The following is a 21,533-nucleotide window of genomic DNA, read 5'->3' as shown; positions in this document are numbered from 1 at the left end:
ACGGAAATGGGGAGGGGATTTTCCTCAATATTTTAACTTTTAGTCACTTGTGCATTATTTCATCAGTTGATTATATGAATGATTTACATTGTCATGTGTGGAAACAAATGAATCAGTTTTTTATGCTTGGTGAACTATTGATCTACTACTTGTGATAGATACGATGTAACTAACACCAGTTTATCTTTCAGTAACACAGCAAGCTTTGTTTGGTATCAGCAAAGCACAAATTTACTGTATAAAAGGGATTCTTCTTGTGACCATACAGGTAATGCTGCAGAAAGAGGCTTCATGTGTGTCAATGTACCCCATGATAAGAGGTGTGTTTATAAAGTAAGGTCTCAAAGACGCTAGAGCTGTGAGGAACACTTTTATGCGAGATCTGGCAACACTGGCATGTAGCTTGGCTCTTGTCTTTCAGATCACCACCAACCCAAGCGCAGTGTGACACTCAGTCTTGACTCCCCCTCACTTCTCTTGTCAGATGCGAGTTGTGTATAGTAATCCATTTTTTGAGTGCCAAGGGCACTACCCCCATTGACATTCATGGTCAGTCATGTGAAGTCTATGGGCCACAGCTATGGATGTCAAAAATGTATGAAAGTGGGTCAGAGAGCTCAATTATGGACATACAGATGTCCATGACAAAGAGCATTCTGGTTGGCCTTCAGTTTTGGCCGAAACAATTGCAAAAGTGGAGAAATAAATGATTGAAGGTTGGTGTGTCACAGTTCATGAGCTGTGTGAACAGATTCCTGAAGTCAGTAAGAGTTCAGTTGGAAAGATTTTGACCAGACATTTGCATTATTGCAAGGTTTGTGTGAGGTAGGTCCCCAAAATGCTCACTGAAGACTGTAAACAGCAGCATGTTGAAGCAGCTCACAGAGTCCTGGAGCACTATGCAGAACAGGGCAAGCAGTTTTTGGGTTCAGTTGTCACTGACGATGAATCCTGGGTATGCTATACGAGACTTGAAACTAAAGAAAAGTCTTGTCAGTGGCAGCATTCAAGTTCAGTGAGACTGTGAAAATTCAAACCAACATTCTCTGTCAGCTAAGTGATGTCCAGTGTGCTCTGGGACAGAAAAGGTGTATTGCTGTAAGAGTTTATGCCTACCAGCACAATAATAAACACTGCTCACCAGTGTGACACTTTAAAACGACTACATCGTACCATTCAAAATTGAAGGAGGGGAATGCTGATGTTTTCATCATAATAACACACCTCCATACTGCCCATGAAACAGCCTATCTCCAGTCCAGTTCAGAAGGGACATCCTCACCCATCCTCCCTACAGTACAGACTTGGCACCTAGTGATTTCACGTTTCTTGAGTCGAAGTCACACCTGAATGAAATGCATTTCCAGACTGACGACAAGTTGAAAAATGAGGTTGTGCGCTACCTGTGCAATCTAGTGGGAGATTCCCATCACAAGGGTGTACAAAAAATGCCACAATGCATGCAGATGTACGTTGATCACAAAGGTGATAACATTGGAAAATATCCGAAAGCCAGACTTTCAATGCAATATTCATTGCCAGTAAATGTTTTTTCTATTTTGAAAGAAAAATGAAAATGGAGTCCTTATTTTACAGACATGCCTCATATGTTACACTTCCTGTGATTGTACATTGGCATCCATACCATTTGTACTCCTGAATATGTGCACTTCCTACACATTCCATATGTATTTTGAGTGTTTAATTGCAATATTTAATTGTCAAAGGAATGATTGTTACTTTATTCAAATTGTTAACTTCATCCAAGCTTTGCATACACAACCATTATTGTTCTGCAATTTCGCTTTGAAAAGTATTGTACTCAGAGGAGTAGATAAAGCTTGTGGACTCGTTATTGCATTATTTTTATCCCTTCCGGAAATAGTAGATGTTATTGTCTGTTTTAAATGTTGATCCCCCAGATCTTAGCAAATGATGTCAGGAGTATAAGGGCACATAGTCACCAACTGCACAACCATCAAAATAATTATCACATTGTTAGTTGTCGACAAATAATGAGCAGCAATTATCGTTTGGAGGAGTGATTCATGTTGCGTGTTTACATATGAATTATAGCATTATTTAAAAATTTTCTCAAGGTGTTGCATTCCAATTCTTTTTCACAGGATGAAGTAGCTGAATTTCTAGGAACTTTGTTAATAACACCAAGGCCACAGTTAAGACCAATTACCAATCATACAGTAACAGCAGCAAGTAGTGTTACAGAAAATAGTGTAACTAATAAGCTAGAAGGAAAACGGAAACTACCTTTCACTGAGATGACTTCTTCGTCAGTCAAGCGTCCCCGTTCTGGTAAGACCTTTAGTTTTTTACATTAATGTTGTAATTGTATTTTAAAACTTTATTCATAAGCATTCTGGAAGGAAAAATGCTCCTATCATAGCGGAGTTAACAATGTGAAAGAAGGGAACTAGCTTTTTGACTTATATGGCAGCTTCAAAGACATTTAAATCAAAACATCTTGACTTATTCACACTTTCATTACTTGTTAGCATTAGTACTCCATCATATTATATAATGCATTGTGTCAAGTAGCATATTATGTGATGTCTTGTGTACAACATGACACATGCCGTAATGTCATCCAATATGGCATTTGTCATGTCGTGCAGGATGACACAACATGTAATTAAAGTTCAGGATACATACATTTCCACCCTGGGATATGTCATTTTATAGATGCACCCCTTCTCTCGGATACTTCCTATTGTAGATGCATTCCATTCAATAAAAGTGCATAAGTTTGTGTCTGTTGATTCTTACACCTCTCACCATACATGTAATGGGAGTGTGGTTTTGGGGGAGAAATGGTTCCTTCAGGGAAAATAATCAACCCCCCTCCCACCCAGAAATTAAAAAAAAAAAAAAAAAAAAAAAGTAATATTGTCCCCCTCCCCCCAGGAACAAACCCATGCCAAGAAATTTTATTTCACCCGAAAAACTTTTTCAGCTGGTACACGTATCCTCTTCAGCCATATAATATTATACATTGTTTATGATGGCTGGCAAATCTTCTGGGTTTTGGGCATGGTATCAGCATCTTTAGCCTATAAATTGCAAGATGCAGGTGTCTCAACATCTTGCAACTGAGAGAGCTCATTGTGCTGGGGAAGTAGGTTAACTCATAAAAAGGTGCAAATATGTCAAGATGTTTCGATTTAAATGCTTTGAAGCTGCCAGATAAGTCAAAAAACTATCGTGATTCCTTTACATCGCTAAGTCTGCCCAGGACATGTTCGCCTTTTTTATGTTATGATAGGAGCAGTTTTCATTCTGTTTCCTAACTTTTACTCTACCATAATTTTGATACTAGACCACCAAAGTTTGACAACAGACATAGATTTTTGTCAACTCGAGTGCCAACTGATCTAATGTAGATTTTATATTGTCTTTCAAAATAATGTTGCTTAAGTTGGGCATCATTAATGTGGTTCATCTATGATTACTTGCTTGCCTGGTACAGCTGAACTTGTCCTCTATAGCCTACTGTGTCCTCAGAGCAAGCAAGTCTCATCACATCGTCAAGGTCACATACCCATGGGAGTTGTATTGTTTTTAATTTTTTGTTGTATTTATTAATTTTGTAAAATATTTTTAATTTTTGTTGCTTTTCTTCATTTTTTTTGTTTATTACCTACTCACATTTTATTCATGTACATATGAGACTTTATAAGCAAATGTATGAAAAGTACCATAATTACTTAATACAGTGCACAAAATAACAGCAAAGATAAAAACGGTATCAAATGAAATATTAAATACTGTGTGAAATTTTTGATAATAATGTACCGGGTGATCAAAAAGTCAGTATAAATTTGAAAACTTAATAAACCACTGAATAATGTAGACAGAGAGGTAAAAATTGACACACATTGCTAGACGCGTGAAAGACCTCTTGTACGCGTCGTTTGGTGATGATCGTGTGCTCAGCTGCCACTTTCGTCATGCTTGGCCTCCCAGGTCCCCAGACCCTCAGTCCGTGCGATTATTGGCTTTGGGGTTACCTGAAGTCACAAGTGTATCATGATTGACCGACATCTCTAGGGATGCTGAATGACAACATCCGACACCAATGCCTCACCATAACTCCGGACATGCTTTTCAGTGCTGTTCACAACATTATTCCACGACTACAGCTATTGTTGAGGAATGATGGTGGACATATTGAGCATTTTCTGTAAAGAACATCATCTTTGCTTTGTCTTACTTTGTTATGCTAATTCTGATCAGATGAAGCGCCATCTGTCGGACATTTTTTGAACGTTTGTATTTTTTTGGTTCTAATAAAACCCCATGTCATTCCAAGCATGCGTGTCAATTTGTACCTCTCTATCTACATTATTCCGTTATTTATTCAGTTTTCAAATTTATACTGATTTTTTGATCACCCGGTATGTAAATTGTTGGGTTGATTTGGGGGAGGGTACCAAATAGTGAGGTCATTGGTTGCATCGGATTAGTGAAGAATGGGGAAGGAAGGCGGTCGTATCCGTTTGAAGGAAGCATTCCAGCATTTACTTGAAGTGATTTAGGAAAATCACAGAAACCTAAATCAGGACGGCCAGATACGGGTTTGAACTGTCCTCCTCCAGAATGTGAGTGCAGCATGCTAACAACTGTGCCACCTTGTTACATTGACAGACTTACAGTACGACCATATTACATAGTTAAACCTACTTAAAAGCTTATTATATTGCAAGCTCAGTGATTCACACAACAATTAATAAACTATTGAAAATTGTACACTTTGTTATTGTCACTTAACTTAAAATTCTTTTCATTGTTTATTCAAAGTAAAAAAACTGAAAATTGTGAAACCACTGCTAGTAAAACTCAGCTTGAATAATTTTGGCATGAAATGTTGCAACATACAGCCCTAATTGAGCAAGAATATGATTGGCTGAAATAATGAAGAAAGCGAAGGAAAGCATTTTCTAGTGGTTAAAAGAAGGTGACCTTTTTTCTGACAGTTACTTTTATGGCAGTTTTCATATTAGTTTAATTTTCCACGTGGTTATTGGTAACGCTTTAAATCCTCGGTCAAACAGTATATCATTTTGTACAGGGCTGGGGATAATTCTGGTTTGGTACATTTGTTGTTTAGCACGTCCAAAGAGTTTTCAATTGTTTTAAGCCCTGGTGAATGAAATCCTAATAAACAACAAAATAATAATCAACTGTAATAACTAGTTTTTCAATTATATCCAAATGGAATGCTCAAAATGCAACGAATTTCTATGAAACACAGTGTCAGGTGTGAATGTGTGATTTTTCGCACATAAAACTCAAGTGGTGAAAGATTTATCCAAATATTTCCTATTATTTCCACAAGAATATATTTTCTACCATCATCTGTATCATTTTAAACTGTCTCAGCATGTGTGAATTGCATAAAACCAGATTGTATGTACAACTTAATGGATAAATGGGTAATGGATAAAACTTTCACAAAACAACAGGATGACCATTAATTACATGTATTTGTGTACCTTCTTATAAACTTTGATTTGATTCGCACAAGTTTAAAATGAAGAAGTGGTGTGTATAAAAACACAAAAATGTAGATTTTGCATGTAAAATCTGAATGAAACTAGAATTTTGGAAGCAAGTTTCCAATTTTATCGTAAGAATGCATTTTTTATTTATTTGCTTCTCTTTAAACTGTTCCTGTGTATTAAATTCATTTTATTATGATCTGCCCTTATTTCTGTGTACTGTTTTTATCCATTCATAAAACTCTTCTCACTGATCTAAGTCATCTTCATATGAATGCTGGTGCAATTTCAGAATGTGTGGATGTCAACTGCTAAGATGGCATGATTGTGTGGCAGCTGTTTTCTAGCACATCCGTGTCATATGATACATAACGGCTGCTAATGAGAGTTCTGGTAGAATACAAATAATTTAGAAGTGAAGGTACCAACTCATAGAACAGTAGAAATTTTGGACAAATTCAATTTTGAGCTAGTGCAGTTGTGTTGGGTGGTGTGGGAGACAAGTGGAAGGGTTGGAGAAGGATGGCTCAGAGGGTGGCAGTGGGTGTGTGAGATAGTAGTAATGTGGGAGGGAGAGGCAGCAGGTACGTGTTATAGGAAAGCGAAGCAGGGGTACTAGGGGTACTGGAACCGTAAAGTTAGTGCAGCATTTGACTTAGGGGTGTGTATCGGGGGGGGGGGGGGGGGGGGGGGGTCAGGAAAGAGGAATACTAAAATGTAGACTTCCATAGCCGGAAATATCATGTCCATTATAATTATCCGGGCTGTTACGCTGTGATCGATTGATGACTTCTGTGTCAATTCCCAACGTTTCGTCTCCGACTGCGGGAGACATCTTCAAGGGGGTCCGTAGCTCAATGGAAGGTCCAACACACCCACTGGCTCGCTACTGTCTCCCGCAGTCGGAGACGAAATGTTGGGAATCGACACAGAAGTCATCAACCGACCACGGCATAACAGCCCGAATAATTATAATGGACAGGAAAGAGGAATGTTATGAAGGAGGGTGTGGCTGCAGGAAGATAATGGAGATTGAGGCCAGGATAATGGAATAAAGGGTGTACTGCAGGAATGACTCCAATCTTTGTAGTTAGAAAAGATGGTACTCCTGGGAAGGATACAGGCAGCCACTGAAACTGAGCATGCTGTACTCAGTGTGTTCCACCACTGAGGAGTCAACTCTGCTCTTGACCAGTTTGGCAGTGTTAGTTCATTCAAGTGGATAGTCTGTTGGTGGTAATACCTATAAAATACTGTGTAGAAATTGCAGCGGAGCTGGCATGTGAGGGTGAATTGGCAAGTCTTGCACCTGAGTCTTCTACTGTGATATGACCCATCTGGTAAAAGGTTGGCAGTGGGAGCAGCATAGAGACAGACCAAGATATTGTGTAGGTTGAGCAGGCAACCAAATAATGCACTTTAGGAGAAGTTTGAAGGATTGTAGGTTGAATGTCCCTCATTTCCAGGGATGATGATGGATGTAGCAAAGAACATGTTTCAGTTACTGCAACCTTGGAATGATGTTGGTTCTTGGAGATGTTGCAGTATTGCGGGTGTGTGAGGATATGGAATGATGTTGGTTCTTGGAGATGTTGCAGTATTAGGGGTGTGTGAGGATACGGTGCCGGAAATCTGTTTATGGACTAGGTTTGATGGTTAGTGTGCTTGTCTGTGACGGCCTTTGTCAGACCTTCAGTATACAGTGCAAAGGAATTCTGTGAATACACCATCTGCAAATGGCCGAACTATATAAGAGCAATTTTTTGGTGTGGAAGGGATGACAGCCGTCATAATGCAGGTAATGTTGACTTTTAATGGGCTTGATTTGAACAGAAGTTTGGATGGAGCCGTCTGAGAGGTAGATGCCAATGTCTAGGAAGGTGGCAGGTTGAACTGAGGAGAACCAGATGAAGCAAAGGGGAGAGGTTGTGGAGGAATGAGAATAGCAACTTGTCCCAGGCTACAGAACATGAAGATATCAGTAGTCTACCACAGGAAGGTTTCAGATAGGTCATATAATGGTAAGACAGAGATTTAGGAACCAAGTTTTAAATTGTAAGACATTTCCAGGGGCAGATGTGGACTCTGACCACAATCTATTGGTTATGAACTGTAGATTAAAACTGAAGAAACTGCAAAAAGGTGGGAATTTAAGGAGATTGGACCTGGATAAACTGAAAGAACCAGAGGTTGCACAGTGTTTCAGGGAGAGCATAAGGGAACAATTGACAGGAATGGGGGAAAGAAATACAGTAGAAGAAGAAGCGTAGCTTTGAGGGATGAAATAGTGAAGGCAGCAGAGGATCAAGTAGGTAAAAAGACGAGGGCTAGTAGAAATCCTTGGGTAACAGAAGAGATAGTGAGTTTCATTGATGAAAGGAGAAAATATAAAAATGCAGTAAGTGAAACAGGCAAAAAGGAATACAAACGTCTCAAAAATGAGATCGACAGGAAGTGCAAAATGGCTAAGCAGGGATGGCTAGAGGACAAATGTAAGGATGTAGAGGCTTATCTCATGTGGGGTAAAATAGATACTGCCTACAGGAAAATTAAAGAGACCTTTGGAGAAAAGAGAACCCCTTGCATGAATATCAAGAGCTCAGATGGAAACCCAGTTCTAAGCAAAGAAGGGAAAGCAGAAAGGTGGAAGGAGTATATAGAGGGTCTATACAGGAGCGATGTTCTTGAGGACAAGATTATGGAAATGGAAGAGGATGTAGAGGAAGATGAAATGGGAGATATGATACTGCGTCAAGAGTTTGACAGAACACTGAAAGACTTAAGTTGAAACAAGGCCCTGGGAGTAGACAACATTTCGTTAGAATTACTGATGGCCTTGGGAGAGCCAGTCCTGACAAAACTCTACCATCTGGTGAGCAAGATGTATGAGACAGGCGAAATTTCCTCAGACTTCAAGAAGAATGTAATAATTCCGATCCCAAAGAAAGCAGGTGTTGACAGATGCGGAAATTACCGAACTATCAGTTTCATAAGTCACAGCTGCAAAATACTAAAGCGAATTCTTTACAGATGAATGGAAAAACTGGTAGAAGCCGACCTCAGGGAAGATCAGTTTGGATTCCGTAGGAATGTTGGAACACGTGAGGCAATACTAACCCTACGACTTATCTTAGAAGAAAGGTTAAGGAAAGGCAAACCTACGTTTCTAGCATTTGTAGACTTAGAGAAAGCTTTTGACAATGTTGACTGGAATACTTTCTTTCAAATTCTGAAGGTGGCAGCGGTAAAATACAGGGAGCAAAAGGCTATTTACAATTAGTACAGAAACCAGATGGCAGTTATAAGAATCGAGGAACATGAAAGGGAAGCAGTGGTTGGGAAGGGAGTGAGAAAGGGTTGTAGCCTCTCCCCGATGCTATTTAATCTGTATATTGAGCAAGCAGTAAAGAAAACAAAAGAAAAGTTCAGAGTAGGCATTAAAATCCATGGAGAAGAAATAAAAACTTTGAGGTTCGCCGATGACATTGTAATTCTGTCAAAGACAGCAAAGGACTTGGAAGAGCAGTTGAACGGAATGTACAGTGTCTTGAAAGGAGGGTATGGGATGAACATCAACAAAAGCAAAACGAGGATAATGGAATGTAGTCGAATTAAGTTGGATGATGCTGAGGGAATTGGATTAGGAAATGAGACACTTAAAGTAGTAAAGGAGTTTTGCTATTTGGGGTGCAAAATAACTGATGATGGTCGAAGTAGAGAGGATATAAAATGTAGACTAGCAATGGCAAGGAAACCATTTCTGAAGAAGAGAAATTTGTTAACATCGAGTATTGATTTAAGTGTCAGGAAGTCGTTTCTGAAAGTATTTGTATGGAGTGTAGCCATGTATGGAAGTGAAACATGGACGATAAATAGTTTAGGCAAGAAGAGAATAGAAGCTTTTGAAATGTGGTGCTACAGAAGAATGCTGAAGATTAGATGGGTAGATCACATTCCTAATGAGGAGGTATTGAATAGGATTGGGGAGAAGAGGAGTTTGTGGCACAACTTGACTAGAAGAAGGGATCGGTTGGTAGGACACGTTCTGAGGCATGAAGGGATCACCAATTTAGTACAGTAGGGCAGCGTGGAGGGTAAAAAACGTAGAGGGAGACCAAGAGATGAATACATTAAGCAGATTCAGAAGGATGTAGGCTGCGGTAGGTACTGGGAGATGAAGAAGCTTGCACAGGATAGAGTAGCATGGAGAGCTGCATCAAACCAGTCTCAGGACAGAAGACAACAACAACAACAACTACTACTACTACTACAACAACAACCTGAACCAGACAACAGATTTGGCATTTTCCAGTTCAGTAAAATTTCCTTTCTACAATTCACAGAGAGACTGGTACAAGAGGTGTCACTTGTGTGCCAATGGTCATATTGTGGATTTGAGTACGTATCTTTGCCTCAAACAAGAAGTAGCTATATGTGAAAATGTTATTAGGTACATGTATAAGGAATTAGGTAGGGGACTTGGAATTGGGATGACATGGGAGAGCTAGAGTTCAATAGCAATGAGACCCTGGGCATGGGGGAAGTTAGCGTATAGGGATCATGTAACATCCCAGATCGGAGCAACTGAACCATACCCTCGCCATGATGTCAGTCATTGGGGACATTCTAGCTACAGTTCTTTCCACCCCTCGTAAAGATGTATTTTGTTGCCCACCCAATTGACACAATATCCAGATGCCACTCTGACTCCCACCCCTCTGCCTGAGGTGTAGCACCTGTTCACTTCACTCACTCAGCACATCCTCATCAACTCCTGCCATAGGCTTATTGTCTCGCAGCAGCTTAAGGGCCATCTGTGAAAGGAGCTATGTCATATACCAACAGTTTCTGCACAGTATATTATGTGGGCATGACTACCATCCAATTGTCTGCTTGAATGAATGACCAACACCAAACTGCCCAAGAGCAGAGCTGAGTGCCCAGGGACAGAACACACTGCTGAGCACAACTTGCTCAATTTGAATAGCTTTTTCACAACACTTGCCATCTGGATCCATGCCCCCAGCACCTTCTTTTCGGAACTACATTGACGAGAGTTATCCTTACTACACATCCTTCATTCCTATAATCCTTCTGGCCTCAAACCCCATTAGTCCTCTGCCTAGGATTCTAACTTCATTCATACAGTGTTTCTGCCCTAATCCCCACACTCTCTCCCTCCTCTCTCTCCTCTGTTTTTTCTCCCCCTCCCAATCCACTCCTCCAAGCTATCATCATTGTGTGTTGCACAATCTCAGGGTTACTTGTACCAGTGACCGTGTTCCATTCCTATCCAGTGCACCTGCTGCATCTCCCTCCCAGCCATCAGCTGCCCTTCACCTACCCTCCCTCCCACTCCATGCCTCTTTCCTCCCACCACCTGTTCCAACTGACACAACTCCTTTTGATTTGGCCTTTCAACCACTTTGAAGTAATTATTAGTACCCACCACAAAGGAACATGGATGTTTTTTAAACTGGGAAAAGGGTACTTTGAAAATTCCTGCACTTTCAGGCTTACAGGACTTTTTTTACATGTGGTGTTGAAGTGCAGGTGAGAAACATGTTGGTTTTACTTTACAGTTAGCATCTGTTTGGGTAGTATATTGTGTTTATCTTCTAGATATGTCCTTTGTTTTTCAGATATCTCACAACATGCAGCAACCAGCACCCCAAATCAGTCTGCACCTGGGCTAGAATCACCACCTAAGTCATCACTTTCAACACTGCCTACATATGTCTCTGTGAGCAATACAGGCAGTATGAGAGGTTAGTTAAGAATTGCTTATTGTAGTGCTTGTTTTTTAATTCCTTATGTAACAACTAGATTTGGGTACTTACTTTTAAGTAACAAAAGCTTTATGTATCCTTTAAATAAAGTAGAAATTAGAAAAGTGAATCAAAAGATAATGAATATATATCTAAAAACAAAGATGATGTGACTTACCAAACGAAAGTGCTGGCAGGTCGATAGACACACAAACATACACACAAAATTCAAGCTTTCGCAACCAACGGTTGCTTCATCAGGAAAGAGGGAAGGAGAGGGAAAGACGAAAGGATGTGGGTTTTAAGGGAGAGGGTAAGGAGTCATTCCAATCCCGGGAGCGGAAAGACTTATCTTAGGGGGAAAAAAGGACAGGAATACACTCGCACACACACATATCCATCCATGTCTGTGTATGTGCGGATGGATATGTGTGTGTGTGCGAGTGTATACCTGTCCTTTTTTCCCCCTAAGGTAAGTCTTTCCGCTCGCGGGATTGGAATGACTCCTTACCCTCTCCCTTAAAACCCACATCCTTTCGTCTTTCCCTCTCCTTCCCTCTTTCCTGATGAAGCAACCGTTGGTTGCGAAAGCTTGAATTTTGTGTGTATGTTTGTGTGTCTATCGACCTGCCAGCACTTTCGTTTGGTAAGTCACATCATCTTTGTTTTTAGATATATTTTTCCCACGTGGAATGTTTCCCTCTATTATATTCATATCATTAATTTGAATATATATCTACATTTACAACAGTGATCAAGTGAAAAATGGGAAGTAGTATAGCATTGTACTTTTATTCCTGCAGTCATTAATGTCTGTTGAAGATAGATATTCATTCCTGTAGTCACTGGCAAGAACCCTTTTTCTCCCCCTTTTTTAATATCATCTTTTGTGTGATTAGTGTGGTCATTGATGTATCACAACGTAAGTACCACAAGTGTTATGAGTGCTGCACATTTAAATATTGAAATGCCGTGTGGCTAGGGCCTCCCGTTGGGTAGACCGTTCGCCTGGTGCAGGTCTTTCGATTTGACGCCACTTCGGCGACCTGCGCGTCAATGGGGATGAAATGATGATGATTGGGACGACACAACACCCAGTCCCTGAGCGGAGAAAATCTCCGACCCAGCCGGGAATCGAGCCCGGGCCCTTAGGATTGACAGTCTGTCACGCTGACCACTCAGCTACCGGGGGCGGACATTTAAATATTGGAACAGTGTGATTGGTTAGAATAACACCTTTCTTTCACTATTTAGTTTGGGAGCATTAGCAATCACCATTGCAAATCCATTGGTGTTTATGCATGGTACCAGTGCAAGGAGAGTCTACATATGCTAGTGGAGAAAGGTATCGCAAGAAAGGTGTGGCTGTAATTAGTTATAAACTCAAATGTTGCAGAGGTAATTACAATAGAATCAGACTACATGATATTATCATTGTAGTACAATTTGAAGTAAATTCTGGACTATGGTGTTTGCAACTCCTATAAGCATTAGTGCTGCAGACCGATAAGTGGATGAGCAATTTTAGAAAAAAGGATAAATTAATTGATTGAGTATTAATAATAATTAATTTTTGCAGAAATTAATTGATTGAGTATTAATAGTAATTAATAATCAATCAATTAATTTTTGAAAAAAAAATATCCTTCTTTCTAGTATTGCTCATCCTCTTATTGGTGTGCAGCACCGTAAGTATTGAAATTGTTTTAAGTACTTACTTACAGAATACCCCATACATTTTATTTTTGTTTATTGGGCTGTAGTCATTTGACCATTAAGCTGCAGACAACATACACTCCTGGAAATGGAAAAAAGAACACATTGACACTGGTGTGTCAGACCCACCATACTTGCTCCGGACACTGCGAGAGGGCTGTACAAGCAATGATCACACGCACGGCACAGCGGACACACCAGGAACCGCGGTGTTGGCCGTCGAATGCGGCTAGCTGCGCAGCATTTGTGCACCGCCGCCGTCAGTGTCAGCCAGTTTGCCGTGGCATACGGAGCTCCATCGCAGTCTTTAACACTGGTAGCATGCCGTGACAGCGTGGACGTGAACCGTATGTGCAGTTGACGGACTTTGAGCGAGGGCGTATAGTGGGCATGCGGGAGGCCGGGTGGACATACCGCCGAATTGCTCAACACGTGGGGCGTGAGGTCTTCACAGTACATCGATGTTGTCGCCAGTGGTCGGCGGAAGGTGCACGTGCCCGTCGACCTGGGACCGGACCGCAGCGACGCACGGATGCACGCCAAGACCGTAGGATCCTACGCAGTGCCGTAGGGGACCGCTCCGCCACTTCCCAGCAAATTAGGGACACTGTTGCTCCTGGGGTATCGGTGAGGACCATTCGCAACCGTCTCCATGAAGCTGGGCTACGGTCCCGCACACCGTTAGGCCGTCTTCCGCTCACGCCCCAACATCGTGAAGCCCGCCTCCAGTGGTGACGCGACAGGCGTGAATGGAGGGACGAATGGAGACGTGTCGTCTTCAGCTATGAGAGTCGCTTCTGCCTTGGTGCCAATGATGGTCGTATGCGTGTTTGGCGCCGTGCAGGTGAGCGCCACAATCAGGACTGCATACGACCAAGGCACACAGGGCCAACACCCGGCATCATGGTGTGGGGAGCGATCTCCTACACTGGCCGTACACCACTGGTGATCGTCGAGGGGACACTGAATAGTGCACGGTACATCCAAACCGTCATCGAACCCATCGTTCTACCATTCCTAGACCGGCAAGGGAACTTGCTGTTCCAAAAGGACAATGCACGTCCGCATGTATCCCGTGCCACCCAACGTGCTCTAGAAGGTGTAAGTCAACTACCCTGGCCAGCAAGATCTCCGGATCTGTCCCCCATTGAGCATGTTTGGGACTGGATGAAGCGTCGTCTCACGCGGTCTGCACGTCCAGCACGAACGCTGGTCCAACTGAGGCGCCAGGTGGAAATGGCATGGCAAGCCGTTCCACAGGACTACATCCAGCATCTCTACGATCGTCTCCATGGGAGAATAGCAGCCTGCATTGCTGCGAAAGGTGGATATACACTGTACTAGTGCCGACATTGTGCATGCTCTGTTGCCTGTGTCTATGTGCCTGTGGTTCTGTCAGTGTGATCATGTGATGTATCTGACCCCAGGAATGTGTCAATAAAGTTTCCCCTTCCTGGGACAATGAATTCACGGTGTTCTTATTTCAATTTCCAGGAGTGTATAAAAAGTGTTTCCTGTGACATCATTAATATCAACCACAAATTTCGTATGCATTGAATAACATTTTGAAAGTACACAGGGAAAAAAGGAAGAGTTTTCCAATTGGATGTTGGGTTTTTGTGCTTCTCACACTGGGTAAATATTGTTCAGAATGGCTGCCGGAGTTCATAAGTTGCCCCTCCCCCCCACCTCTCCCCCGTAAAAATATGACATGGTATGGTGCTGTTAATAACGTGTATGGAATGTGTCGGATAGCAGAGGTGTTTGATAATTGCTGCGTTGGGAATGTGCATGAGGCCCAGTGCTATAATTCCGCTGTTGCTGAACATGTTGGCGCTTTCATGTGATGTGAATGCTTTAGTGAATCAAATTTGTACATGTCAGTGGTGGATCACTGTTTTGTGTGTTAAACAGTTCACAACTCTCGCCACATCATCTTCTGTTATGTAGACGTAAGTATTTGACTCTGTAACATCCTGAATCATTCAGCACCACTGTTTGGCCAATTGGCACATCACAACTAGTTTCACATGTAAATTGTTATCAACATCACAGCACAGATGGATTTATTTGGATTTATATTCTAAAAGGCAAGAATGTATCATTAACTAAGTACCGTGCTGCATCATTTTTAGCAGTGTATCTCAGTTTGGCATTGGCATCATGTTCATTGTGGCAGCACTGAGGAAAGAGAACACAGTCTGTCAGTGCTGTGGAGTGAAACATACCTATGTTAACATGCCATACGGAATTGTTGGGTATGACTTTATGTTCCCTCTAGTAATGATTTGTATGTATTCTGATAGTGCAGCAAATTCAACAGACATGCTTTTTGCAGGGATTGCTGTAGTATAATCGGGAAAAATTTTAAAACACTCATTATAGACAGCATACTTTCATCACACTGAATAAATTTGAATGTTTCCCAGATGAATAATAAAAAAAGTTATTTCACATCTCTTTGGTTTAAATTTAATTGCACCTGATGCTATAAATATATATTTTTGTGTTGTTGTTAGGAGGTCGTCAGAAATCACGGGTAATGGGATTACAGAAGTTGCAGGGATCTCAAGAGACAAAATGGACAAATCAGAAGGTGGGATCTGAGCAGGTTAGTAATTAAATTATATAATGTGTAAAACTTCTTCAGTATTTTAAATATTTTAATACATACAGGGTGAACTACTACTTCTTCTTCTTCTTCTTCTTCTTCTCATTCTCATTCATCACTACAGCCCTTGATAGGCCTTGGCCTAATCATCAATCTTCCTCCATACAACTCTGTTCTTTGCATTTTTCTTCCATCCTCAGATCTCCATCTGGGTAAGGCCAGCCGTCTCATTGTCCAGCCATCTAGCTCTGGATCAGTCCTTGCTTTTGGTGGAATACAGTCACCCTTTCATAATTTGTTTGGGCATCCTGTCAGACTCGCTGTATGTCCTAACCAGTGTTTTTTATTTTTATAAGCTCTTGTATTTCATGGTTGTAGCTTACTCTCTAGCCATCTGCCTCTCTCACAGGCCCACAAATTTTTCACAGAGTTTTTCTTTCGAATGCCCTTACATTATTCATATCTGCTTCGGGCATTGTCCAGATATATAACCCATATGTAGCAACTGATTGTACCTGGAAGTACTATACTCTAAACTTGGTTGTTTTTTAAAATAGGGAATTCTTAAATGCCAGTAAGTTTGCAGAACAGGGCCTGTTTCCTGCTCATATCCATTCTCTAATACATAATCTCATATTATTTTCACTGGTTAAGAGTAAATCAGTAGTTCTAGTCAGGTGTACTGGTGGGTGATTATTAGAGTGCTTTTGCCGGACTGTCAGTCACATGCACTTCATAGTCACGTCCACCTCTATAACTCGTTGTAACTGTGTTTTTGCAGTGAAATATTGATTCAGGCTGTGTCAGTCATGTCTTAATGTAAGCAATATGACTATACATTGCTTTAATTTGAAAATTTTTTAAAAACCATGTCATTGAATTCCTTATTTGCCATCTGATGTGGGAAAAATTATTATATACAACATTAGGTGTTATATGTCTATATGAATTGGAAATGTGTGTAAATTGGTCACAAAAATGCATATTGGGATCAAAATATACACTATGTGATCAAAAGTATTCGGCCACCCCCAAAAACATACGTTTTTCATATTAGGTGCATTGTGCTGCCACCTACTGCCAGGTACTCCATATCAGCAACCTCAGTAGTCATTAGACATTGTGAGAGAGCAGAATGGGGTGCTCCTCAGAACTTGTGGACTTCGAACGTGGTGAGGTGACTGGGTGTTACTTGTGTCTTACATCTCTACACGATATTTCCACACTCCTAAACATCCATAGGTCCACTGTTTTCGATGTGATAGTGAAGTGGGGATGTGAAGGGACACGTACAGCCCAAACGTGTACAGGCTGACCTCGTCTGTTGACTGACAGAGACCACCGACAGCTGAAGAGCGTTGTAATATGCAATAGGCAGACATCTATCCTGACTATCACACAGGAATTCCAAACTGCATCAAGATTCACTGCAAGTACTGTGACAGTTATGTGGGAGGTGAGAAAACTCGGGTTTCATGCTTGAGTGGCTGCTCACAAGCCACACATCACGCCGGTAAATGCCAAACGACACCTCACTTGGTGCAAGGAGCGTGTAAATTGGACAATTGAACAGTGGAAAAATGTTGTGGGGAGTGACGAATCACAATACACAATGTGGCGATCTAATGGCAGGTGTGGGTATGGTGAATGTCATCTGCCAGTGTGTGTAGTGTCAACAGTAAAATTCGGAGGCGGTGGTGTTATGGTGTAGTCGTGTTTTTCGTGGAGGGGGCTTGCACCCCTTGTTGTTTTGCGTGTCACTATCACAGCACAGGCCTACATTGATGTTTTAAGCACCTTCTTGCTTCCCACTGTTGAAGAACAATTCGGAGATGGCGATTGCATTTTTCAACACAATCGAGTACATGTTCATAATGCACAGCATGTGGCGGAGTGGTTACGCAACAATAACATCCTCGTAATGGACTGGCCTGCACAGAGTCCTGACCTGAATCCTATAGAACACCTTTGGAATGTTTGGGAACACTGACTTTGTGTCAGGCCTCAATGAACAACATTGATACCTCTTCTCAGTGCAGTACTTCATGAAGATTGGGCTGCCATTCCCCAAGAAACCTTCCACCACCTGCACAAGTGGAAGCTGTCATCAAGGCTAAGGGTGGGCCAACACCATATTGAATTCCAGCATTACCAATGGAGGGCGCCATGAACTTGGCGAGTCATTTTCAGCCAGGTGTCCGGATACTTTTGATCATATAGTGTATCTACTAGAATATCAAGAAAATTAGCACACCAATGAAAAGCTTAATTGATCATTATGACATACTCCAAATGCACTGCTGTTATCTGTAAAATAGCTGAAATCTAGATCTGCGATAAAACCAGATTGCTATGTTACTTATTGCTCTAAGTGCCTACCTTGTATTCAAAGTCCTATATACCCGCTGAGCACACCAGTTCCCTATGGAATCCAGTGTGGTGTATATGGGTTTTGGACGTGAATGAATTCAAAATACTGACAATATGATTTGGTTACAATACATTATTCTCTTACACTGTTATGTACGAAATGTTGATGTTATAATAGCACAGTATATTGGGCGAGAAGTGTAAAATGTTTCAAATGACCCATCTCGGTTGTCTTCAGTTGGCTCACCCTCCTCATCCCATTTTTCTTATGTCTTATTCTTCATTGCTCTCATTGTCTGTTGTTGAGTCCTCATTACGTTTGATGACTATGGGTTCTATTACAGTGTCTCAGATGACTTCTTTATCAAAACCTCCTTGCCATCGACAACGTGCCGAACACATTTCTGTCATTGTTCTGTTGTGATGTTTTCCAGGGCCCCCTGAAGTAAGTGCTCAACATCTGCAATTTTTAACCAGTTATTTTTCATGGCTACTTTTCTCTTGACTTGGGTTCAGATGAGCTCAATCAGCTTGAACTGGCAGTGATAAGGTGGTAAGCATTCTACTTTGGTGTCCACTCTCATGTGCTATGACAGGTAGCTCGTAAATAGGTTGTTCTTCATTTAAATGAACCCTATCCAACATCTCAGCTCTTGTTTCTGTAGGTGAGAAGGCAGTGTTTTGTGTAGTTAGCCAATATGCTATGTCAGCCTTCTGTGTTTTCATTGTCGGTGCTCGGTTCATGATTACGGAAAGATACTTGGTATTGTCCATGATGATAATTGAACCTTCCTCCAATAAATTCAAAACATTCTCCTCAAACCAGTTGTTAACTTAGCTGTGTCCATTTCTTAATGATAATCTTCTGATTTGTTTGTAAACTAATGTATTTATGTATTTATTTTTATTTTTTTATTTTTATTTAAGAAATTCAGTCATTGCTGACCCCACATGCACAATGATCAATCTGGCCCCTTTACCAACAGTTACCTTAAGGCCTCCACTTGGGCTTGAATACTACCAGATGGTTTTGAGTGAAGTTTTATCCTCATAGAGTATAGGTTGCATATCACCTGAAGACTGCAGCAAGTTCATCGTCTGCAAAAATTTAATTCTGGAGGCTACTATGTCATTGTGTTGAAGTAAAACTTGTGTAATCATTCTGAAGCTTGCATTTAAATCCTATATTGCTTAATATGCACCTCTAGTAGCTCCCCGTTACCTTTTTTCTCGATTTTCCTGATGTTGGATATTCACCATTGACGTAAAATTCTTAGACTGTCCACCTGACAGTGCCTTTATCAAAGTTGTTTAATTTGGTTAAAGACCTGTGTTGCTTTATATTTTTCCTAGGAGAAGTGAACATGGGGATTTTCCCCTCACAACACATGCACTAGATGGTTCTTAAACCAATGCCATAAGTTCCAGCACAAATAGCCTGTACATCAGCAAGGCTTCTTCTTACAATGGCTGTTTTTTTGTTACATCGTATTGCATTTCTTGATATCATCACTACCATTTTTCGATATCATTGCTACTGATTACATATACCTTATGCTAATCTTTCCAGAGGGTGCGTGTAGATGCCAACACTTCACCAGCATTATCTACAAGATGTTTTAAGTATTGATAAACATTGTGGATTTGCTTTGCTGCAGAAACTCAGTTGCTTTTTCCAGTCACATTCTTCATGCTGTCAAAGTGTGTCTTAATGGAGTTGTTTGCTAATCCGACCCACATGGCAAAGGGGAAATCTCTCATTCTTTCTGCCCTTCCATTTTCAACTTACACTAATACTTTCACTCAGTAAATAAATTACACAAGTAACAAAAATATGTTTTTTACTTCAAGTAAAATTGCCAAAAGTAATAAATCAGTAAGGAAGGGAAAACGAAAACTCTGCAAAATCAGCACACCATCTTGTTACTGACACTCAGCTGGCACTCAAACTGGGCATCTGCTGATGCTAAGAATTGCCATTTTCAAATGTTAGAGAGAGAGCACTGTGCAAGACCAGGCATAAGTGTGGCATCACCACACTTGAAGCCACTGCTGGTATGCCGGGCCAGAGCTATAGGTAATGGAAGCAGCTACAAGCTTTAAAACACTTATTAGAGGTCTTCAGGTCATGCCTTGTGAGAATTGGACATTACCATGTATTTTGTCTTTTCTCATTTATAATTAAGTCCAATTTGTACTCCTCCTGCTTTCATTATTTCAAACATTTCATTATGGGTGTTTACATTTCTTGCCATAACTGCAATGTCATCTGCATATGTACAGATTTAACTGGATTTCATGATTATTGTCCCTCTCTTGTCTGTTTTTTGTATCAGACTGTGCAGTGCTAAGTTAAATACTGCTCCAGAGAGACCATCGCCCTGTTTCACTCCATCTATGGTTCAAGCTCTCTCTCTTTTTTTTATTTTTTTTTATTTTATTTTTTTTATTTTTACTTGAAAGTACATGTAGTAAAGTAAAACCTATTGCCAGCTTTGGGAGGCTTTAATGTACAGGTTGGGCAAAATGAAAGCAGAGGAGTGTCAGGAAGATATACTTTACTTGAAGAAAGTAATGAGAATGGAGCTGTGTTATATCAGTTAAAGCATCTATTGATCAAGCAATACTTTTAAGAATAATAATTATGATGGAAGTTTGCTCGGGAGCATGTGTCTTAGCTAGTCTAGTGCAGCTACGACACTCCAGTCAGTCAGGCTTATGATTTTCCAACGTATAATATTGTATTATTAGTTGATAGTTGTTTGAGCCTGAAGTTATTTACCTCCTCCTCTTCTTCTTTGAATACAATGTTATGACATCCAGCTTGCTATGCTTAAATTTCTTGCTTGTATGAAGTATTACATTTAACAATGATGCAGATAGATAGAGCAGGTGAAATAAGGAACTAGTAAGACTCATTGACTTCATAACATAAGGGTTAATATATTTCACATTATTAGTGAACTAAACAGAAATTCATGTCCTCTCTCTGTCATAAACAGGAAAAGACAATCAGTACAAGATTGATGAAACATCCAATAAGAGTGTTTACAAACTGAAGAAAATTAATGTTTTTCATCTTTTCTTGCTAGTTTCACAGGCTTGATTGCTGTGGGCATACTTTAACATAAACTACTGAGGCAAATGAAGTAAAAAATAAAACATAGGTAAACTAGTATATGTTCCAATACAGGCACAATACACCTCATTGGTCTCACATGTATGGAGACTACTGCATGATAGATATGCAGAGACTACTGCATAATAAGTGTAAAACAAAGCATAGGACTATAGATAGAGAGGTGCTCAAAGCATTTCACTGTCAAGAGAGCAGTGTGTAAAGCCTTCAATGACAACTGTAGCAGGATATTGTCAAAGGATCTTTCATAAAACCCATTGAAATTCTGGTCTTCTGTAAAAGCTTTTAATGGCACAAAAGTTAGTGTTTAGCCAATAGCGAATGAGACAGGAACTGAATTTGAGGGTAGCAAAGCAACAGCTGAAATGGGTAACTCCATTTTCAAATATTTCTTTACAGAGTGAACTGCAGAA

At 40.6% G+C, this 21,533-nt stretch overlaps 1 protein-coding gene across 1 annotated transcript in view; it reads left to right on the top strand.

Annotated features, from left to right (window-relative positions):
* LOC124780708 (KAT8 regulatory NSL complex subunit 3) overlaps positions 1 to 21,533 on the top strand; it is a 167,873-nt gene that overhangs the window by 121,157 nt on the left and 25,183 nt on the right. The window contains exons 11-13 of the mRNA XM_047253802.1: positions 2,127 to 2,313; positions 11,159 to 11,284; positions 15,520 to 15,611. Of these exons, the coding sequence (XP_047109758.1) occupies positions 2,127 to 2,313; positions 11,159 to 11,284; positions 15,520 to 15,611 (405 nt within the window). The remainder of the gene's footprint in view (positions 1 to 2,126; positions 2,314 to 11,158; positions 11,285 to 15,519; positions 15,612 to 21,533) is intronic.

Source organism: Schistocerca piceifrons, chromosome 1, assembly GCF_021461385.2.
Source record: "Schistocerca piceifrons isolate TAMUIC-IGC-003096 chromosome 1, iqSchPice1.1, whole genome shotgun sequence".
NCBI lineage: Eukaryota > Metazoa > Arthropoda > Insecta > Orthoptera > Acrididae > Schistocerca > Schistocerca piceifrons.
The sequence above is the reverse complement of the archived record's forward strand: the minus strand, read 5'-3'. Positions and strand labels throughout refer to the sequence as shown.